The sequence below is a fragment of the Parasteatoda tepidariorum genome, chromosome 5 (assembly GCF_982258835.1).
Source record: "Parasteatoda tepidariorum strain Cologne lab strain chromosome 5, Ptep-v5.0, whole genome shotgun sequence".
In the NCBI taxonomy this organism is placed as follows: Eukaryota; Metazoa; Arthropoda; class Arachnida; order Araneae; family Theridiidae; genus Parasteatoda; species Parasteatoda tepidariorum.
The window spans coordinates 11,525,095-11,549,345 of NC_141759.1; the positions used below are offsets into that span (position 1 = coordinate 11,525,095).

A 24,251-nucleotide genomic window follows, 5' to 3' on the forward strand; every position below is an offset into this window, starting at 1 on the left:
GCGGTCCAAAGCTTAGACCCCTTAGTAATAATTTCACCTTTTTGCGCACTTCACTATATCTCAAAAACACTTTAAGCAAGTTCAAAAAAAAAAAAAAATATTGTGATCCCCCAGGGCGATCACAGGTTACCCATTTGCAAAAATGGTTTTTGTCTTTTTTTTTTTTTTTTTGGAAAAGCAACTTTATTGTGTTTTTATCCTGTACATTTTTAACTGTTAATCCTGAACTGCTCAGTACACAATTTCACAGACACATTTGAATGCAGCTCAGACACATTCTGTGTAAATTCTTTTGATGACTCCAATCGAGATCAATATTAACATTTTCGGATTGGTACAATAGTGCTTGATGAAGATTGTAAGCTGCCTCATAGACCCCTTTCGAATTCACAAGTTCATACATGATTATGATTTGAAAGCTAGGCTTTTTTTCAATTTTACATGAATAGTGAATGAATCATTTACAATGCGTGGAAGACAGTCTACGGTCTTGTGCAAGTCATTGTGTACGTTGACAATGGATCCTTTTATCCCGAACTGGGGATCAACACCCAGTTCTCGTATTTGATTGAAAGGGGTTCGGAGAGCCACCATTCTCTCTTCGGTAGGGTTCAATTTTCTCTACCCCTTTGTTACTTTTGAGAAGGACGGGCTTCTCACTCGCGTTTGCGAACGGAATCCTTTCGTTCTTCTGTTTGTGTCTTCTTGCAGCAGTTCCTTCCCTTGACTACTGCTGCCAACAATCATTCACAGTCGTGAGGGTTCACAGGATAGAATACTCGCCTTCCATTGAGGTGAACCAAGCTCGAATCGAAGCGATAGCTGGTCGATACGAATTCTGCACCCGGCTTCGACCACAGTGCTGACGTAAAATATCCATAATGGTAGACGGATAATGGGTTTAGAGTCCCCTTGCCGTATATATATATATATATATATATATATATATATATATATATATATATATATATATATATATATATATATATATCTTACTATATATAAAAATCTAATGATGGTGTCGCAGTTTTCCATTGTTGTCAGTGCATTTTTATTGGCCAGAAAATCACGTGGTGTGATCCAGTTTTTCCTCGTTCGTCTCCTTATTGTTTTGGTTGTAGTCAGCATAAAATTAATAAAAGTCATGCTTTTCTATAAATATTTTTGAATCCCTAACTTAAAGTTATTTTCCCGTACTGCTATTATTCGCTTTTAATTCAAAACTAAGAGAATTGCTGTTTTTTTATTAGTATTATAATGTAAATCTGCCTTACATTTTAAGATAAAGTTATTTAGAAAGGTGGTCTAACAATTATTATTTTTGAGCAAATAACATTAATATACTGTTATAAATTACATTTAAAGAGATCTGTTAAATGATTTAGAACTTAACGATCAGCTACATGCACAATGAGATGCGGAAAACAACAAAAAAATTGTTAATCTATCCTTCCGTTTGGTAAGCGAAAATATTAAATTAAGGATGTGAACTCATCAAATTTGTTTCAACAATATAACGTTATAAGAACATAAATGTTATATTAAAAAATGATTACTTAGAAAAATCACTTCTGTTTACCAATAGATCTAAATATCTAATATATATAATTCTCTTACGTGGCTCCCAAATTTTGGCTGTATTTCTTTTCCGCCGGTGGCAAAGTTTGCTTTGTTTTGCTTACGCTACTATTTCTGTTACACGGCGAATCGACCCATGATTGCCGCTAAAAATGTCACATGCCCAATCTATCTGAGGTGACTCAACATATAGCGCTTTTAAAAACGGAAACTGAAATAACCAGAGAGCATCAACTGCGGCAATCTCATACTATTAAGCTAGGCAGAAGTGAGTAGACTTTGTCGATAGATCTCTATTTTAGTATTTTGTGGAAAGCGCTTTTTTTCACGAATTTATACATTACGAATTTATTTGACGATTTTTGATTTATATCATGAATTATACTATAGCACATTTCTAATAGGTTCAACGAATTACATGTCATTTATTTGAATTCAAATTTATTTTAATGACTTAGTATTTACTAAAAAGATGTAATTTTTTTATATGGATTTGAATGATTGTTTTGAATTCTTAGAATTGTGTGCATTTGCAATGTACCTAAGTTAGTAGCGAGCGAAGCGATCTTGGTACGCGAAGCAAATCATATAAGATTGCGTAGCAATTTTCGGGGGTTGGCGAGCGTCAGCGAGCAGGGGGCGCAGCCCACTAGTATATATATATATATATATATATATATATATATATATATATATATATATATATATATATATATATATATATATATATATATATATATATATATATATATATATATATATATATATATATATATAAACGAGGGTTGTAAATTAAATAGTGGCAACTTATCCTTGAAACTCACTGAAGGGCGGTCATACGCAAATAGGATGTGGGAGTGGTGAGGTGGCATTGTTGTCGATGTGTAGAGTGCAAAAAACAGTCGATTTGCTTAGAAGGGTAGGTGTTGTGCGGCATTAAAGTGAGGAGTTTCGTTTCCATCACTCTAAAACATGTCTACAAAAGGTGATCAGTGGTCGTGGCTTAAAATCGAGGTTGCCCGTGGCAAAAATGCAACAGAATGCTATCGAGGATTAGTGGAAGCCTGTGGCGCAGATGCTTTACCGTATAGGACAGTAGCACGATGGGTTCAAGCATCTTGTCTTTTTTCGTCAATGAGCCTTGTGACAACATGCTTTAGAGCGATGGAAACGAAACTCCTCACTTCAACGCCACGCAACAACTACCCTTCTAAGCAGAATGACTGTTTTTTGTACTCTACATATCGACAACAGCGCCACCTCACCGCACGCATACCCTATTCGCGTATGCCCACCCTTCTGTGAGTGTCACGGTTAAGTTGCCACTTTTTAATTTACAACCCTCGTATATATATATATATATATATATATATATATATATATATATATATATATATATATATATATATATATATAATATATATATATATATATATATATATATATATATATATATATATATATATATATATATATATACACTGGTTATCATAAATTAAGGAAAAATCACAAAAATAGCGATAACTCTTTCAAAAGTAAGCCAAACCGTGCAAAATTTGCATATGTTGTCCACTAAGAGTAGCTGAGTAAAATTGCAATATGCAAATTAGTGGCGCTGCACTCGGCTTACGTCATCTGCCTGGAGCATAAAAGTCCAAGTTTGAGAGAAAGCACACAAATTTTACTGTGATTGCGACATTGAAAATCTGAGATAGCCAATTCGTAATAATGACCTCTAGGTATCATTTGCCTGAAGAACTACGATGGAGAGCCATCGGGAGACTAGAGGCAGGGCAGAGTCAATCAGAAGTGGCCAGATGGCTAAATGTGAGTCCATCTGTGGTTCATAGACTTTGGAGGCAATTTATTTCAAACCACAGATTCGGCATCTAGGAGGTTCAGTCAAGGACGGCCAACTGTTACGACCAGTGCCGATGACCGATATTTGACATTAAGTGCACGCAGGAATAGAACCGCTACTCCGACACATCTTAGATCCTCTCTTGCTGCAGCCACCGGAAGGTTGGTGTCAACGTCAACTGTGCGCAGAAGGCTCCACGAAGGTGGTCTGTATGCGAGACGACCAGCCATTTGCGTGCCGCTCACATCACGCCATAGGAGAGACCGTTTGCAGTGGGCCCGACAACATGTCCACTGGACGTCAGATCAATGGAGGCCTGTTCTCTTTACGGATGAGTCCAGGTTTAGTCTAGAAAGTGACAGTAGACGTTATTTGATATGGAGAGAACCTGGGACCCGTTATCATCCATCAAACATCCGTGAAAGAGATGCATACGGAAGAGGCAGTGTCTGTGTTTGGGGAGGCATATCCTTAGGAGGGCGCACATACCTCCATGTCTTTCCAAGGGGAACCGTGAATGCTCAGGTTTATCGAGACAACATCCTTGATGCTTATGTGCGCCCATATGCCGGGGCAATTGGTGGTTGCTTCCTGTTACAGGACGATAATGCAAGACCACACAGAGCTCGCATTGTTGATGATTATCTTCAACAGGAAACAATTACTCGCATGGAGTGGCCAGCTCGATCCCCGGACTTGAATCCTATCGAGTACGTTTGGGATGCTCTAGGGAGGCGTGTATCTGTCATCAATCCGCCCCCTCAGACCCTTGCCACGCTTGCAACTGCTTTACAAGAGCAATGGCTCTCACTTCCTATTGAACTGATAGACCGCATAATTGAAAGCATCACACATCGCTGTTTGTGCTGTATTGCTTCTAGAGGCAATCATATTCCATATTAAAGGTACTTTTTCTATTGCAAACCGATACTTCCAATTTGTTTATTTTATACTACTATTAATGTCTGATAATTTCTTTTTATGTTGTTTAATACCTTACTATGTGTTGTATATTGTGGGTAAGTTTCATAAAATTCCATGTGTAATTTCTTGAGTTATCGCGATTTTTGTGAATTTTCCTTAATTTATGATAACCAGTGTATATATATATATATATAATATATATATATATATAATATATATATATATATATATATATATATATATATATATATATATATATATATATATACGAGGGTTGTAAATTAAAAAGTGGCAACTTAACCGTGACACTCACAGAAGGTATTTTAACCAGTACAGGGAAGCCACAGGTGATTAAAAATTTAAAAAGTGGTAGAAACTCAATTCATTTTTGTTTTGTTAATATATCGTTAAATATTTTATTGTAATTACCACACTAACTTACATTTCAAATTATAGAACTGACAAGAAATTGCAAAAATAAAGTAGCATGTTACATAAATATTTGAATTATTTTAATATTGTAGAGGGCAACAAAACTTGAAATGAAATTATACTAACCCAAGAATATACATATTTTTTTTTCTGTTACTACAAAAGCTATTTCCACAGAGTGGGGCAAGTTGACATTCCTACACTTTGTTCCAGTTCCCCCGTGATGAAACTTTTAGCCTATATTTCCGTAACGTAATCTATAGCGAGAACTAGAATCGGCAAGATGATAAATAGATTTTCTGCTCGCAAATTTTTTTTAGAGAAAAATTGTAAATGTTTGACCGAGGATGGCAACGAGTTATACCTTTCGAATTGTTTCCTTTCGGTGATGATTTTTTCTAGTTTCTCGCCGGCCACTGCCCGGAAGTTTCCACGACTTGGCAATCATTCTGCCGAAAACCAAGATATGGAAATCTCTCCAACTTTTGAACTTTTGCCAAAATTACTACTCATTTTTTTTTACCACTCGATAAAATAGTTTTTAGAAATCGTAGTAGTTGGTAACCCTGAATAAGTAGGAAAAGGGGAAAAAATATTCATTTTCTCATCATTTCAAAATGTGAATCCGGTGGGAACATAATTAAAAACTGATGGTCAGGATCCCGTTAATCAATATGAATTTCAACTTACATAATTCTTAAAATTAACGCCTTAGCACAAGTGCAAAGAACGGGTGGCAAGATGGGGAAATTAACAATTAGTCATCGTTTCAGTTAACTGTTATAGGATCCGGTAACAAAAACGTGCAAAATTTCGTTCCACTAAATAAATATTCGTTTCGCTTAATAAATACAGGTTTTGGAGCTTGTTCTCACGCTAAGATTCGAGCGACCTCGATACACAATAAAACCAATTCAACTCTTTCAATAAATTAAGGGAAAAAAAAGTCATTTATTGAAAGTTATGGTATTACTCAAAATATATCCCTTTCCGAAAAAGCTTAGTTGAAAAGTAGGCGTTACTTCAAATTAACGAATTTGAAAAACTATTCGATTGTGCCTATAAGATCCATCTGTTATTAATTAAGAACCTCTCTATTTAAGTATAGTATTATAATTAACAATTTCATTACGAAAAAGTCTAATTTATTCTTTATAATAGTTTGTGCTTTTATAATAAGACTGATTATGTAAGTCTAAACCTATTGAAAAATAAAAATTTAAATATAAAATAAACATTTGTGAACTATCAGTAAAATTTGAATATGAAATTTTATTAAATTTTAAATTTTCGGTGTGGTTGCAAGGTTGACCGCAAATCGTAATATTGGTTGTGTAGTAATATTATAATACACTACGTCCATTACCGTTGAACTGGTAATAAATGGATGTGGTAATAAAAGGTGGAACGCAAATATCGTTTAATGTATTTACTTTACTGGATAATATATTCAATATCAATAAATTTAGAATTATTATATTTAATTATAAATTACTTAAAAATTTTATTAATTACTCAAAAATAATCATTTTGGCCCAAATACATTTAATTAAGAGAAAAAATCAATGAAATTTAATTTACGTTTTTTTTTAGGTGGATTGATTTAAATTAATCTAAACCATGGTATTTTCAAAAAAGCACATACTAAATGCAATATTAGTATTATACATAAGATTTCTGTGTGAACCGTATAAATTTCATTCCTCAGGATCCTATTTTCTTCGGCGAATACTGTAACTTTTTAGTTAGTAAGTTCTATTTAATTTATATTCAAAGCAAACATCCTTAATCATCAGAGTTCGGCAATATTAATTTTTGTCATTTAATGTATTTCATGCAGGGCCGGCTTATGCATGTAGCGGCCCCTAGGCAATGCTCGTCTCGCCCCCCCCCTCCTACCGTCTTCTAACTTCCTAATATATTTTTTCGCTTACACAACACTTTATTCATAATTACGCTGTTTTTTACTACATAGGTATATTATCACATTATTCAATAAAAATATTGAATCAAACGAAAAGAATATAAGTAATTAATATATGCATTTAAAAAAATCGTACAATAAGCTTAAATATTAACTCTTCGAACTTTTTTTGTTACAAAATCGTTTAAGACATCCTGAAAGTTAACCTTTTCCAATACATCATTTTCAATTGCCATTATGGCCAATGAATTTAAGCGGTTTTGAGACATAGTTGAACGAAGATAGTTTTTAACTAATTTCAATTTGGAAAAATTTCGTTCACCAGTGGCGTTTGTAATCATTAGTAATGTAATCATAATAAAACTTACGTATAGTAATTTTAACTTCAGTTTACACTACACGGATTTTTATTCGTCGTTTCACCGATTTTCTCGAAGCCCGAAGCACTTCTGCAGTCTTTATAAATAAATATCCAATACTTAGCTCTAAATTCGTAAGTTTTGAAACACAAACTGTGAAACTCTCTTTTCATTATCAGCAGTAAAACTCGCAAACAAATTGCACGAAGTGAAAATTCAACGATTACATTAAAAATGTTGTCTATGACACAATACAACGTACGTATTTAGCGGATCGGGGATTTCCCCAGTCATGCGACGAAAGAACCAGTACTGCCAACCTTATTTTTACATACTCTTTGGTAGCTTGGCCATAGAATATACATACCTATGGTAGGTACCAGAACAGTAAGTGCGCATTCACAGCGTAGAATTTTGCGCGTTTTTCAAGCGTGTTGTGTTAAAAAAGCTGCTCTTGCTGTATAGTCATCAGATTAGCCGGCGTTAAAATTACCGCGATAAAATTGCTTGCGATTATATTACTGCGTTATATATGAACTAACTACCATAATGTTAATATCTAATTTGGAATGCGTTCAGAAATGTACTAAAATAGCCTCGATGTAATGTACAGAGCAAGACAATCGTCATTGAAATTTCGAATTACATTTTTACTGTTTAAGAAACATTGTCAATTTTTTTCTCTGTAGCACAGGGCCCCTGAACGTGGCGGGGCCCCTAGGCAGTTGCCTACAGTGCCTAATGGATAAAACGGCCCTGATTTCATGTCATTAAAAATTAAACGAGGATCATTACTAAATTCAGTGGAACATTCCCTTGAACGCCTACTGTACCCTTCTCAGTTTCCTAGACATGGGTTCCTCAAACGTAATTGGCACTCATTCGGTAGACCCACGGAAGAGATGAGTCAACTTTGCCCGGTCCGGAGAACCCGGACCTGCAGCTCAGTAGGATAGAAGTGCCTGCTACCACTCAACCTCCGGGCCTTATGAAACATTACCGATTATCACAATAATTCGATAACTCAAACAACATACTAAAGTTTTGATATGGATTGAGAGAAAATTTAGAGCATTTTAAGTGATTGATAAACAAGTTAAATTTTCACTGTTTGATGCCAGAAAAAAAAAAAGGAAACCTGATTTTAGATATTTTTGATATTTCATATTTTGGCCTGTTATATTTGGCCTGAAGATACTCCGTTTCGAAGTTACTTCGTTACACATTAAAAACCAGTTCATTTCCTTCAACCAATTAAAAAATAAATCTCATTTTATGAAAGCTATTTAAAATAGCTTTCATAAAATGAGATTTATTTTTAATATATAATAATTTTGCTCAAAACGTAACTAACTATGAATAAAGCTCAGGTAAGAAGTAGGTGTTACTTTAAATTAAAGAATTTGAAAAACTATTCGATCGGGTATGAAAGAAGTGTATCATATTAATTCAGAAGCTCTCTATGTAATTATATTTTTATTAATAATGATTTCATTGCAAAAATGACTGATTAATTCTTAATATAAATTTGTGTGCTTAATATAAGACTGTTTACATAAGTCGAAACGCATGAATAATTTAAAATTTTATTATAAAAAAATCATTTAATATATGAAAGCTACATATTGTAAGTTTATAAAAATGAAAATTTTTATCATGACTTGTAATGGTAATTTTGTAATTTACATTAAGTTAAGTCCGTTGCCGAATAGCACACGTTTATAATGATTAAACTTACGGACAGAAATATGTTCATCTATAGTAAACGCAGCGAATAAACTTATATTCACACTTATATAATTGTCTCTGTTTTAGGTAAGGCATCATATAATGCTATATATGCTTTCTTCTCTCAATATTTATCTGAAAAATGCATTTAATAGCAGTAAATTCATGATTTTCTCTTTAAAAAAATATAAATAACTTAAACATTTTAATAAATTTTAACGCAGAAAATATATTTTCGACTGAAATCCATTTATTCATGGAAAAAAATCTGATTTAAAAAAATTATTTTTTGATATTGATTTAAATCATTCTAAGTCATGGTATTAATTAAACAGCACATACCAAATACAACATTAACATTAAAGATAAGATTTTTTTTTTTAAACAAGTGATATTTTATAATTGTCATCAGCAGATTCCCATTTCAAAAACATGTGACCTTGCTATTATATCAACTGTATCTTTAAACTGTTAATGAAGTAGTACTTTATTCGGATATTTTTCGGCGAACTTTGTATTTATTATTTATTAAGCCCTGTTTATTTATATTACAAGCAAAATTCCTTATCTTTCAGAATTAGAGTATATAAATTTTTGTCATGATTCATGTAATGAAAAAGTCAACACGGAACATTATTAAATTCAGCTTCCCAACAACCTTTAAAAGGTAAGGCTTGCTGCTGTCATCTGAGTTTCAATGAGCTTGGGCTCCCCGATGATGTTTTGTACTCATTTTATCGATACACAGAAGGAGAGAGAAAACATTGCCCGGTCCGAAGATGGAACCCGTAGTTGCAGCCTCCGAGCCTTATTATTACCACGATGATTCGATAACTCAAACACATACTAAGAGTTTTGATATAGATTGGGAGAAAATATAGCACTATTTTCCCAGAACCCGGACATGCAGCACGGCAGGACAGAAGTGCTACCACTCAACCCTTGCCTCTTATGGGACATTAACACGATAATTCAATGACTCAAACACATACTAAGAGTTTTGATATGGATTAGGAGAAAATATAACACATTTCCCCTGAGCACGGCAGGACAGAAGTGCTACCTCTCGACCTTCGGGCCTTCTGGAACAATACTGATTACCACGATAATTCGATAACTCAAGCACATACTGTTTTGATACGGATTGGGAGAAAATTTAGAGCATTTTAAGTGATTGATAAACGAAGTAAACGTTCTCTGCTTTGTTACCAGACCAAACAAAACGTGACTTTAGTTTTCGTCTGTTTTTTCATTTAGTTTTCATATCTCGGCCTTTAATTTTTCGAAGATGCTTGCAAGTTAAGAATGCAAATTTTTTTAATTCTCTTATTGAGTGATCTTGCTTTAACATTAAATTTTGTAAATCTGGTATTTCATAATAAATAAAAGTATAGTTCGTTCACTAGGAGTTGGCACTTGACTCCGCCTTCATCACGTGGTATCGGATGATACTATTTCGCTATTTTGGGGAGAAGGAGGCGAACAAGGCTGCTATTTGGCGATCATATGACAAAACTATTTATTTCGCAATCTTCATTTGCATATTTTGAACATGTGCATTTTATTTCATAAGCTTGTTGATATTTCTCTCTTTTTATTGAATAGTTTGTTCTTTTTGAGATATTTTGATGGGAAAAAGTTTTTAAATATAAATTAGCTAGAATAACGAAAGGTATAATAGCTGATGATAAAGCGAAGTAAGTGACTGAAAAAGAATTCACTGTTTGTGTTTGGCCTTCTACATCAGAAAGCCTCCACACGGTTTCTAATAAGTCGTCTGCGCGGACTATTTAAAAAGTGAGCAGTTTGAGAGCATGAAACCAAATTCTATTTTAAAAGTGACTGAGAGGAATTTGTCATACATATTTGAGAATTGAATCTGTAGTGGTAGACAAGTAAATAAGACAAACTAATCATATTCAAAAATTAAACAAATTTTTAGACATATATTTGCTACCACTTTCTTATTTTTAGTAGATTTTCTATTAAATGGCTCTTTCGTAAACTGGTTTGCCTTCATAGTGGTCCGATTGGACTACCTATAAAAACAGTGTGGAGGCTCTGCGCACGTTAGAGGTTATCTCGATTTCAAGCGGGGAAATGCTTTTCCTCTTACTCCCCCGCGCTGAAATGAACTCTGCGTCCGAGGAGGTGGAACCAAGTGCCAACTCCTGGTGAACGAACTATACCGTTAATGATTGACTCCAGAAAGCGGTCTATATATATAATGCGAGCTGAGGTGGCTCAGGGGATCAAGCGTTTGACTCTCAATGAGAACCGGTTTCGAATCCCTGCGATGGCTGGTCAATACAAATCCCGCACCCGGCTCGCACTGACAAGAGTGCCGACGTCAAACACCATCAGTGATAGAGGGATCATCGGTTACAGTTCCTTTGCCGTCAGGTTCACTCTGGGAGGCTTTCGTGGTTTTCTTTTCGATGTAACGCAAATGTGAGTCAGTTCCATCAAAAAACATTTGATCCTCCAATACATTTGATAGCTCCCAATATTTGATCCAAGAGTTCCCTTTTCTTTTGAATTAGATTAAATATTACAATTCTACAGAGTTGAACAATGGTAGCCATAAACACAAAAATAGGGATATAAAATAATATATACATGTAATGCACTAAAGCGATAAAAAAGGTATTTTATATTGTTTACACTAAATGGATGAATCGTTCGATTACTTATTACATCAGCTTTTAAAATGCTCTATGCTTTGACTTTTACAGAGATGCCAACAGCTCCGAAAGAGACAAAACATTATAAATAACGACACAGAACTACTAACTAAAACTTGAAGATTTTACTTTAATTTTGCCCAATTTAGAAGGCTCAACACAGTTTAACTGTAAGCTGGATGTTGTGGATATCTCCGCATATTGGCGCCAAGAAATGATTCATCGGAAATGAGTTGACTTATAAAATAAGAAGTCAATATAACACATAAAAAGCATAGAAAGTAGCTTAATTGTAACAAAGTGGTGTGTCACATAAGTCTTCAAATTATTAAGAGGCAGTGACGAGTAAAAACTCTATAAATCGAATTAAATAAACCAAGATTCTTCCATTAAAAGACTACTGCGGTTCGCAAATAATTATTCGCTAATCGGAGTAAGTTGGCATCTCTGCTATCGATCTACACACAAATATTCGTATCATTGAAATATTACAATAGATAAAACTATCTTGTTTTGGCAAAATAAATACTACTATTGAAACCATTTTTTTTTTGGAAAAGCATCCTCCCCAATAAATGGTAGTACAAATTAGTTAACCCTTTACACTCCGAGTAATTTCAAATGTTGTATAAATAAGTGTATGCACTAAATCCTTAAAAATACAAAGTTTAAACATAATTTATAATGTTCTTAAAATATTTTAGTTACTAATTATTAAGATATAAACATTTTTAATCCTAGAGAGGCGCCTCAGAGGTGTCATCGGAGAGCAAAAGGTTCGGAGTGATGCTGCATTGTATCTTAATAACACACACACACACACACATATATATATATATATATATATATATATATATATATATATATATATATTATATATATATATATATATATATATATATATATATATATATATATAATATTAATAAAACGGGGGGTGGGTAGCGAACAGTGAGTTCCAAAAAAATTAAACGATTTTTGGCAGTTAAACAGACTCAACTCAAACAGGACAGACTCGATCAGGGATTTAAAATTCCCATTTTCGATATTGTTAGAATCGAGCTGTGATGGCTCAGGGGATATTGGTATAAAATGGATATTTCTAATTACTATTTTCATTGTTGTTTTTTTTTGGCAGTTCAGATTAATACCGACTCAATCAGTAATTTAAGATTGTAATGTTCACTATATATAGAATCAGAGCCGATGTGGCTCAGGGGATTGAGCCTTCCAATGAGGTGAACCAAATTCGAATCCCAGCGATGGCTGATTGCTACGAATTCTGCATCCTTCTCACACCGACCACAGCTCCAACGTAAAATATCCACAGTGGTAAACGGATCATGGGTTACAGTCCCCTTCCCATCGGGCTAAACGTGAGTGGTTTTCATGACTTTCCTCTCCATATAACGCAAATGCGGGATAGTTCCATCAAAAAGTCACCCATGAAGGCTGATTTCCCCCCAATAGTAGTTACAGGAGTTCCCTTGTCCTCTGGATTGTGTTCAAAATTACAAGGCTACGGAGTTGAACATTGGCCTGCCAATAAGGTGACTCGGATTTGAATCCCCGCGATGTTTGGTTGATACGAAATCTGCACCTACTTCGCAACAACCACAGTGTTTAAGTAAATTATCCTCTGTGGTAGACAGATTATGGGTTAGAGTTCATGTGTAAAAGTTTATATGAAATATATAGGTTTATGTACTTATAATGTAGGGGCAGACGAATTGTTTAAACATCGATGTTTATATCTTTAATTATTTACCAGTGCATTTAACCTCTAAGGGAGCGTAAAAATATTGACTACAACTTAGGAAGTAACGAACTGCTGAAAGAAAGATGTTTAAAATCTTTAAATATTTACCTGTGCATTTGTCCCGTAGTGGAGCGTAGATTTCTTGAGTACAATTTAGACACAGACGAGTTAGTACATCAGTACATATCAGCATGCAAGACTGTTGGAGAAAATATCAATGCATAACTTGTCATGAGATTCAAAATACCTTTATAATTAATCAAGCAAGCAAAATTATTTGCTCTGCGATGATTTTTTTTCCTGCGGTGTAAAATTTAGACTTCAACATTTAATTCCAAGTTCAGTAAATTTAAAGATAACTCAAGTAAATTACCACTACATGTGAATAATTTAAACATACATAGAAAATGCCATCCTTCATAGTATTTATGTCCTCGACTCTAAAGTATACCACACCAACAAATAAATACTTAATCTACCTCTAAATACCTAACAGCCCCCAGATAGATCACAATCAGCTACCTCAAATATACTACCCTTCTCATAACTTATGGATACTTCTGAGGAGAGGAAATGACTATTAAGATGATCCTCGACTCGGGAGTATACCATTCATTAGATTACACTCGTTCACTAGTCGTTCCGTAAGCAGCCAATTACCCAATCACCTCCTTATGCCTAACGCCAAAAGTTTCAGTCGCTCTAGGGCAAATTGGATATATGAAGAAGTGAGCTGCCAGCTTCGGTGACTGGTACTTCGCAAAACAACATATCAAATCATATCAAGAAGTATTTATGTATGGGGAGACTTTATATAGTCATCAGGTAACACATAACTGCCAATTTTTATGCATTTTGTGAAGATTTTTATTTTATATTTAAAGTGGTAGTGAATGTATGCTATACTTACTTTGATAAGTTTAATTTTTGTTGATTTTGACCAGCGCTATTCTTAAAAAAATTAAGCATTCAAAATAATTCAAAATTAACCGTATATTTCTGCCTAAAATTTTAAATCAATATCCATTTCACTACCACAGGAAAAAATCAACCTAGGATTGAAAGTTGCCAGGTTGAGATAACTGAAAAAGCTCCAAGCACTGAAGACATAACAATGGAATATAAAGATGAAAACCTGAATACAACACCAAATACAGAAACTGACACGGACGTCAATATTAACAACAATACAGAACTACCAGCAAAGAAAAGAAGAAGAAAAAGCAAAATGCAGTCAAAATAATTGAAGATAATTCTACACTCATGTCTACAAACAGCTGTCCTTCTTCTAGCCAACGTAACTCAACAGATGACGCCACTATCCTGCCGACAACAAAACCTCAGGAGGATACAGACAAAGTACGGGATCCACCCAGCAAACCTGAAATAACACCGCAAGCCAGATTTATTAAGGTTTTGGTTCGGGGCCTGCCTGTGGACTTTGGTACAGATGCCATTAATGCAGAATTACAGAAAAAAAATATTGAAACCATTAAAATAGCGCAGTTTAAGAAGAGAATGGGAGAGGCCTATCGACTCCTCCCCTTTTTCTCATAATCCTAACATCAACGGCGAATCACCATAGAGTTTTCGAAGTCAACAACATACAGCAGATCCCGATCAAAATCGAGCGATTTTGAGGAGGTCGAGGACCAATACAATGTTACAACTGCCAAAATTTAGGACATACGCAAAGTCACTGCAATGCATCTGCAAAGTGTGTAAAATGCGCTGAAAACCACAGGTCTCATGAATGCAACAAAGACAGAACAACACCTACAAAATGCTGTAATTGTTACAAAAACCACACAGCAAACTATACTGGGTGCGAGACCCGCCCCAGCAGAAGGAGCCCTCGAGCAACATCAAATTCGATGCCTAAACTTGCTCATCGATTAGTGTCATTAATCAAAGAATTACCGGAATTGCTCAAAAATTAAGAAGTGCTCCGCCTTCTGCGGGGAATCATAGAAGAAACTTCTCAATCCCAGTGAGTTCTATTTTTATTTTCGAGACTCTCAAGTTAAATTCACTGAACTTTTCACAGCAGACTTTTAGTTAAGTTAAATTAAATTACAATAAAATTTATTTTCTGGTAATATAGCCAATTTTTGCATATATATTTATCAAATTATGCACGTTAAATTCTTTGCAAATTCCATTATTGCATTTAATAAGCAATATTTCTCTGTTACGATATATTTACTGCATTTTCTCCAAATATGTTATTTTATCATGTATCAAGGTATGATTTGTCTATATTCATCAATTATGTCTTTCATTTTTCAAAAATCAATTATTGTACATATCAAATCATGTTTTATATTTATTTTTAATTTAAGTCTAGAATCAATATTTCTAATGTTATGTAAAAACGCCAATTTGTCATATTGAAAATTTCATTGCTTTATTATTTCACAAGCAAACGGCTTGATTTTTCTGATGGCTACCACAATGTCTGCCAAATCAATGTATTTTACCTTACTGTATGTAATTTAATGATGAATGGGATAGGGGCCGCTTCGCGGCCCAGGTGCCCAGTTTATTTAAATAAAGGAAGAAGAAAGATAACAGAAAAAGTACCTTAATATAAATGGATTACCATTCTTTTAAAAAAGTAGGTGCAACATGTATCGACGATTTTCTTTGCTAGGAAGTAACGGAGAAAAGAATCTTGTATTTTGTTTGCAGTCAAAAACTTCCCTCTCTGATTTGTAACTTAACAAATTTGACTGTACATACAGAGATGGCAACTTGCTCAGCTTTGTAAAAAAAAATATTTTCTAGTGTTAGCAAAATTTAATTTATTTCTAGTTTAGTTATCGTTAGTTTAAGTAATTTTTCCTCCTGTACAGTGTAACCAAAATAAAAAAAAAATATCACCCTGAATAACTTTCGTTATAATTATCGAAATTTCTGAAACTATATATATATAATTATTATTATTTTTATTATTATTATTATTGACTTTTTTTAAAACATTAAATATTCCACATTTGTTGATATTGTATAGACGGTGAGAAAAAATACTCAGTTTTATTTGAATCACCCAATTAAAAATATTTTTTAAAAACATTAACGAAGGAACACACAATGTTGATCTGGAGCAATTTTATGAAAATTGCATCATATAGTATAGTTTGTAAGGAATTGCCGAAGGCTGTGGATCACTTAGCCGCAGAGCGTTGCCCGGAGTGCACCACGAGGATGGACACACTGAGTCCTCAAGATATTGGGAAGCAAGAGAACTTTTAAGGCAATGACTTCAGTCTTCTTTCTTTGTTATCCTACGTACATTTGTATTTGTTATTTATTTCATCTTTCTACTTGTAACTTTTGCCTTGCCATTAGAAATAAAATAAAAAAAGTAATGTTTGTATGTAGTAATTTGTAGTTCGTATATAGCATATAGTATAGTGTAGTTGAATCATATAGTTTGCAATAGTAAAACATGGATGAAAAGTTTGTTAAACATGGATGGAAATTTTTGTTAAACAGAAATCTAATGCAGTTTTTTTAAATTTTCGCCATTAAGAACTTTTTCGTTGATATTCTTACTTGGTATGCTACCTTATTTAAGAAAGAAATTTCCCTAGTCACCGTAGAACATGGGAAATTCAAGAAATTAAATTAGTTTTGGAATTACTCTTTGTGATCGCGGTCCTGTTCTGTTGTTCTTCTCCCACAGATCTTCGTAATCTATACAATCAGTCTTGTAAGGTGCAGGAAGAAGATGATATTCAACCTGAAAGCACGGCAGAATTTTAATTTCTTTATTTCTATGTAAAATCTTAATTATCAGGTGATACTATACAGCATTGTTTTTACGAGGTTGAACTCGGTTTACACTTGTTTATGTTCGTGTATCAATTGGTTAACATTCTATTGCAATATTTTAAAAATAAATACATATAGGAAGTATATGGAAAAAAAACCTGAATGTAATCCATCACATGTATGTCTAAATATGAAAGTATTGTATATAAACTCGTTTAAAACATGTAATTATTAGAACACTACAGTGTGTCTAATAATTTGGTCGAATTATTATAATATACTAATATAATGGTTGGTTGGAATTTATTGGCACAGGAGTCAGAAATGGCTCTACTGCCCCAAACACTAGGGTTAAGAGTCATTGTTCTGTTTATTAATATTTCAGAACAATTGATATTGTCCAATTGTACAAATATAATACCTGATATAATAAATATTCTATATTTATAAAATATATTAAATATACTAATTTATCCAATCGCTGAATTCATATTACATATTGTCTAATTAAGGCAATTTGTGATACGATTTTCTTTCATTCTGATAACGTGGCCTGCCCATTTAATTCTTTGTCATTTAATAAAGTTTATAATATCAGGTTCATCATATGAGTGATAATGTTCTAGATTTAATCTTCTAAGCCACCCACCATTTTTTTAAATTCCTATAAAAGTACTTCTTAATACCTTTCTCTCTAAGGTACCATACATAGCCTCATCCGTACAAGATATGGTCCAGGTTTCATAAGCATATGTTAAAATTGATCTTAAGAGAGATATAATAAAACTTTTGTTTGTCTATGAATTACATTAGATTTTATGCATTTTCGAATTCCATTAAAACATTAATTGGCTACAGTAATACTTCTTTGTATTTCCATTGAAATATTGTTCCTGTTGTTGATTACAGAACAAAAGTAAACGAAATTATCAACAGCCTCAGATTTATATTCTTCAATTTCTAAATGGGTGTTATTGAAGTTTGTTTTAGTACAGGGAAAAAATATTTAGTTTTGCTCTCGTTTATTCTCAGGTTGGAATTCAACTACAGAGTAGAAATTTGTTGTGCTGATAGGGGTCATTTTGAAGTTTTTCTTTTCCGATCCTTCATTTTGTTTGAAAGTTACTGCCATTTTAAACACTTTGAATATTTTTAACAGTAATTATTTATTCACTGTTGAGGATAAATTGATCTCTCTCGTGATTTTCTTATTATAAGCTCATGCTTGATTCAGACATTTCCAGATATAAAGCTTAACATCTATTACGACACTTCTTAAAATCTAAAGTGTTTTTTTTTATGTGAACTGTTATATAAAAAACAGTTTCCCCTATATATGGTGAACAAGTAAATTTAGTTATCAATGTGTGACACACAGGGTTGGCATGTTTTTGACAATTGACAGTTGTATCCGGCTTTAACCGTGGTTTCATTCGTCATGTCAAAAGCTCCTTTTTGACAAGTGTTAAAAATCCCAAGTTTTAGTGTCAGAATAGATATTAGCTATTATAAAGAAGAAGTATTTATAAATAAGTAGTATATATATATAAATAAGCATACCTATAAAATTATAAATGAACAATCAATTATGTTCATGAATTATTTGATAATAAATTCTTCTTTTGAAAATTACTGTCAAAAACATAAAGTTTTCTGTAGAAAGTATTAAATGATTATTAAAAAAAAAAAATTTTTAAATTGGAATTTATCCAATCTATTCGTTTGCTAAAATAGTTGAAATCAAATTACATAAACAATCACATAAATTAAAAAAATACTTAACAACCATTTTATTCATTGTGTCTATAATCTGTGGCGTTGCGGCCTGAAATGCAAAGTCCGAACTACGAATCTCTGACATTGGACTACGTCGCTTGCAGCCGTTAATTGACGTAGACCTCATACCTGAATGGAGATATGCGTGAAGGGCGAAATCAGCAAAACGTGCACAGTATGTTTTGGATATAACTTGGCCGCCTACCCACAGCTTGCTCTCTCTCCCCGTCGGTTCCAGCTAGCAGTCCGGCATGTTCTCGCCGGTTACCTTTTCGCGGTTTTTTCAATGCTGCTTCAATGTTAAAGTGGTTGTTTTATATCTGTTAGAATGTTTTTAGTTAAATTTACAAGTTTCCTAAAATGTTAATAAAGATAGTTATTTATCTAAACTTAGTGTTATTTATGAAGAAACCTATAACCGTTCTCGGTAACATTTTCATGTAGAAGGTTTTTCTAGAGTTAGATTTCTTTTTAGAGTTTATGTGGGGACTCTAACAAAGATACCAAACTACCCACAAATTATTTTCATTTACTCACATTTTAATCATTTCCCTAAAACATTCTCACACAAAAAAGCAAAAAAAGTTTTGAAGCCTTTTTTACACAGAATTCGTTTTTCAGTTTTGTATGAATAAGACCAAAATTCGAAAATATTCTTTCTATTGATGCTGACCTGCATTGTCTACAAAGTAAAAGTATAGTTTGTTCACCAGGAGTTGGCACTTGGCACCCCCTCCTCAGACGCAGTGCTCATTTCAGCGCGGGAGTAAGAAGAGAAACATCTCTGCCCGTAAAATTGAGACATTCCCAGCGCAAAGTGGAATGACAGCGAAACCAATCTATTTAAAAAAAAATACTAGTCTCAAAGTGGTCAATCTCTGAAACCGATACTTTTAAAGTAATATTTTAATTTTCCTAACCATTACTAGATAGCACCACTACACTTAGATTATGTCTTCCTTGGTGAAAAATGAAAAGTTTTCAATGCATTTTTTCGTTACTTCAAAAAAAAATTTTTTTGCCCAATGAAATACAAAAAATGTTCGAAATATATTACTCAAATTTGCTGTTTGTGAGCTCCTTTTGACATACAAATTTTCCCCAAAAATGATTCCAAGGAAAAGAATAAAATTTTTGCATTTATTTTTCCTCCTTTCAGAGAGAGACCACTGTGCCTCTAGAACGTATGATATTCCCGCCAACACATGTCCTTTTTCCACCTTTCACTTATTCAGATAGTGAAGTAGATCAAAATTTATTAGGGTTTTCGTTAGCATGGGGCTTATGAAAGGAGAACCATGTGTCTTTTATCTATTTTTATTGAGAATAAAGCCAAATACATCAAATTTCCCATCTGAAACAAATTTGTTCTTCTCATTTGCGTTCTTTTTGAATTAGTGAACAGTCATATTGCATAACATTGAGTATACAATATGATTCATATTGTCATATATGAATCATATTGCGTATTGAATCATATTAGTCATATTGCATAACATAACATTGAGTTGATGCTAAATTTATTTTCTCTTATTACTAATTTTTCTGCTTTTTGTTTGTCTGAAAAATTAAGAATTTAAGCAATTTTTTTTAATTATTATTTTGTATTGTTGATTTTCAATTACGAGATACGTTTAATTCTTTATGATGGAAAAAATTTATTATATATATAGCAGAGTAAGCCGCAGTAAGATATTCATTTTTATTAAATTGAATTATACATTTTATTATATATTTTATTTTTACTATTATATATTTCTGTATAATTAATTTCATCATAATATTGCATAATATACATTATATTTGTAGTATATTTTATTTCTTAGAACATTTTTCGTGTTTAAAATTCATATATGTTATTAATATATATTTTGTATTTTATTATATATTATACTATACTTATTAAAGCCATTTTTCGATTTTGAAATGATATAAATGATTCTAGTATTTAAATTTATTATTTAATTCCAAGTTTAAATTCATTGTAAAAAATGCTAAAAAACAAGTTAAAAAAATATTATTTTCTTATCACGCGAAAATGTTCTATGTGGACAGCGGTTAACCACCGAAACCACCACCAGGTGGGACAATGAATCAGAATTTTTTTTAAGCGTAAATTTCCCATTCTTAGACCCTATGCATCATAATTAGTTCCTCAATTTAAAAAAAAATGAAAATTTGTATTCGCGTGCCTCAAAGGTTTAATGCGGGCCAAACACAAACAGTGAATTTTTTTCAGTCACTTACTTCGCCCTATCATATGCTATTATCCCTTTCGTATCTCTAACTAACTAAATATATATTAAATTTAAAAACTGCTGTTTTCCCAGCAAAATGTCTCAAACAGGACAAACTATTCACTCAAAAGATAGAAATATCGTTAAAAATGGGGCGAAATATCTTCAAATGCATGAAATTATTACATATAATTATTACATTGGCCAAAATTATAACATAAAAGGATTAAAATAAAAATTTATATTAATAATAATTAACAACTCATAGCTATTGCCTGTAATATAAACTGAATAGTTATAATATGGGTCTTAAAATATTAGGTGAGAGCAAAACGCAATTCATTTACAGTACTCATAAATGTGACCATTTTACGTTATTTTTCCAGAAGTTATATATATATATATATATATATATATATATATATATATATATATATATATATATATATATATATATATATATATATATATATATATATATATATATATATATATATATATATATATATTTCCGAAGGATTTGGGTTTTTCAAACCGAAATATATTTTATTTTATTACCATCATTAAATCCGACACAACTTTTTGGTTTTACGACAATTAAAGTTCAACTCCGTAGCCTGGTAATTTTTGACCAATCCAAAAGACAAGGAAACTCCTGGATCAATACCCCCAAAGGTACGATTTGATATGGGAACATGGAGTACTTTGTGACTCGACATATTTAACCTGCTTCTGTCACCATTCACTACACGGGGGTTAATCGGTTGGCGGGATCGAGCCCGCGAACTCTTGGACATGGGCCCAGAATAGTAGAAAAATATTAGAAAATAAGGTAACTTATTAGTACCATATGTTTTTTGAAGGATTTTCCCGGTTCTAAATTTATTTCGTTTAATTCGTTATGATATATAATGTTTAAAAAGAATGGTAACTTACTTGAAATATATATATTTTGAATTAAAATCTTAGGTTCTAAATTTATTGCCATTTATTCATTATCACATGTAATGTTCAGAAAAGTAAAGTAACTTACTAGAACTGTATATATCTTATCTAATATTCTAGACCTTAATTTTATTATCTTTAATTAAATTTCAGAACAGACTATTAGCAAATAAAGTTATTTACAAGAACTATATGTTTTTGTTTTATTTTCCCTGTTCAAAATTGTTTATTTTTATCATTATCAGCTATCATATCAGTTTTTAGAACAGTAAGGAAACGTGCTAGAACTATACGTATTTTGTGTAATCCTCTTTGCTTTAAATTTACTGACCTTAATTAAATTTCAGAAAAATATATTACAAAATAGAGTAACTTACTAGAATTATATGTATTTTATATGATTTTCCCGGCTCTAAATTTATTGCCTTTAATTCAATGTCAGAAACTGCAAATGGCGAATGTATGTCGAGAACTGCTCTTGGATTCTTTCTTGGATCAAACAATTCATCTTCTTCAACATTCAGAATGAATACCTGACGAGAGGCAACATTCAACACCCCTAGCAAAAGAAATAAATAGCAAATAGTTCCTTAATACTAACTCTTTTTTTAGAATGGAATGGCCATTGGTTTATGAACAGTTACCCCCGATGAGTGTAGGTAATACGTGTAGACTTTAAAATTATGTAAGGATGTATGAATGAAGGATAAGGTCTATAAACGACTTTCTATCCATATGTGCAAGCTCTGACTTTTAAATAAGTCACTCTATGAAAGATGGGATACCAATGAATGATTTATTCCTTATTTAAGCCTTTTATTTAAATTACAACGTTTACGTATTTTGAATGTTTTTTTTATAATTAATTTTATATTATTGTAATAAAATTAATAAAAAAATTTCTTCTTTTTATGGGTTTTATTATATAATTTTTCCGAAGAGATTTTTTTACTAGTTTTTCTCCTAGATGGCAGCCCTGATATGTTAATTGCTCAATTTTTTTTCGACCAAATACATTTTTTAATTTAATTTAATTTGATTTGAGCTATATGCACAACTTTAAAGATTTTTCTTCTTTGCGAAATTTGTTAACTGTTAAATTAGTATTTTACTTTTAAACCTAAGTCACATTTTGCTACACGCCGGTAAGTTTGGTTTGTGCTTTCTTTTTTTCATATATATATATATAATCAAAGATTTCAAATTATTATCTGAGCAATACATCCTTCAACGACGATGAAATTTCCGTAGTTTCGAAAAATGTATTTCTTACCGTATCAAATATAATGCATTAATATTTTAAAAAATTGTAATTCAAATACTTTGTCTGTCACTACACAAAAATAATTTAAATGCGCATGTAAAACATAGGATAAACATATGGTTTTGGTCTTAATATCTGATAAAATGCATAAGACTTCTGCTTGTTTTAAATCGTTGGAAAAATATTTCTCAAAGTTTTCAAATGTTAAACTATATATTGCCATGAATAAAAATTGTCATCTAAATACGTCCAATCATTTTCTGCAATTTAGAATGAACTGGATATAGAGGAATACAAATATACAGAGGAATACAAGAAATATAGAGAAATACAAGATTTTAGTAAAACATACAGTTGGTTGCCAAATAATCACTTTTTACGTTCTCCCAATTCTTTTGTGACAATTTAACAGGTTTTGGTATTTCTGAAATCGTATGCCTCATAAATGATTCGACAGTTTTTGAAAATGTTTTTACGTTTTTCCAAATTTATACATTAATTTGCACCCATTAATTAGATCATAATTAGTGTAAATAAATTTAACGTAAGTCTATCTCTTTTTAAATATTTTAATTAGTCGCAATTGAGTGTTTTAATATTTTTAATTTTTCGATGCATACTTTAAATTTAGATAATTTTAAATTTTTTTACCATTTCCGTTGAGTTTGATTTGCTTATTGTCGGCAGTGTTTATAAAGTGAATAGATTCTTCTGATAATTATGTGCTTTATCTTGATTGGTATATGATTTGCACATGATTTTTGCTTCATTTAATAACTTTTTACTTATATCTCATGTAATGAAAATTTAACTTACGTGGGAAAAATGTACCCATTTTTGCTCTTTCATTGCTGTTTTCTCTACTATAGAGCTTGAAACAAGGCACTAAATCAAAATCATTATGATGCTCCCATGTTTGCTCAAAGTAGTCAGATTCAGTTTTATTATCTAACCTAAAAAAAAGAGGGGACAATTACAAAATTATAATATTATCAAAATACTT

At 32.1% G+C, this 24,251-nt stretch overlaps 1 protein-coding gene across 2 annotated transcripts in view; it reads right to left on the reverse strand.

The window, feature by feature from the left end:
• Window positions 1-24,251, reverse strand: part of LOC107453201 (uncharacterized) — a 65,008-nt gene that overhangs the window by 19,456 nt on the left and 21,301 nt on the right. For both annotated transcript variants that reach the window (XM_071185915.2, XM_016069929.3), the window contains exons 6-9: window positions 24,065-24,201; window positions 22,362-22,543; window positions 16,896-16,994; window positions 13,358-13,448 (exon numbers count right to left, since the gene is read on the reverse strand). In XM_071185915.2, coding sequence (XP_071042016.1) covers window positions 13,358-13,448; window positions 16,896-16,994; window positions 22,362-22,543; window positions 24,065-24,201 — 509 coding nt within the window. The remainder of the gene's footprint in view (window positions 1-13,357; window positions 13,449-16,895; window positions 16,995-22,361; window positions 22,544-24,064; window positions 24,202-24,251) is intronic.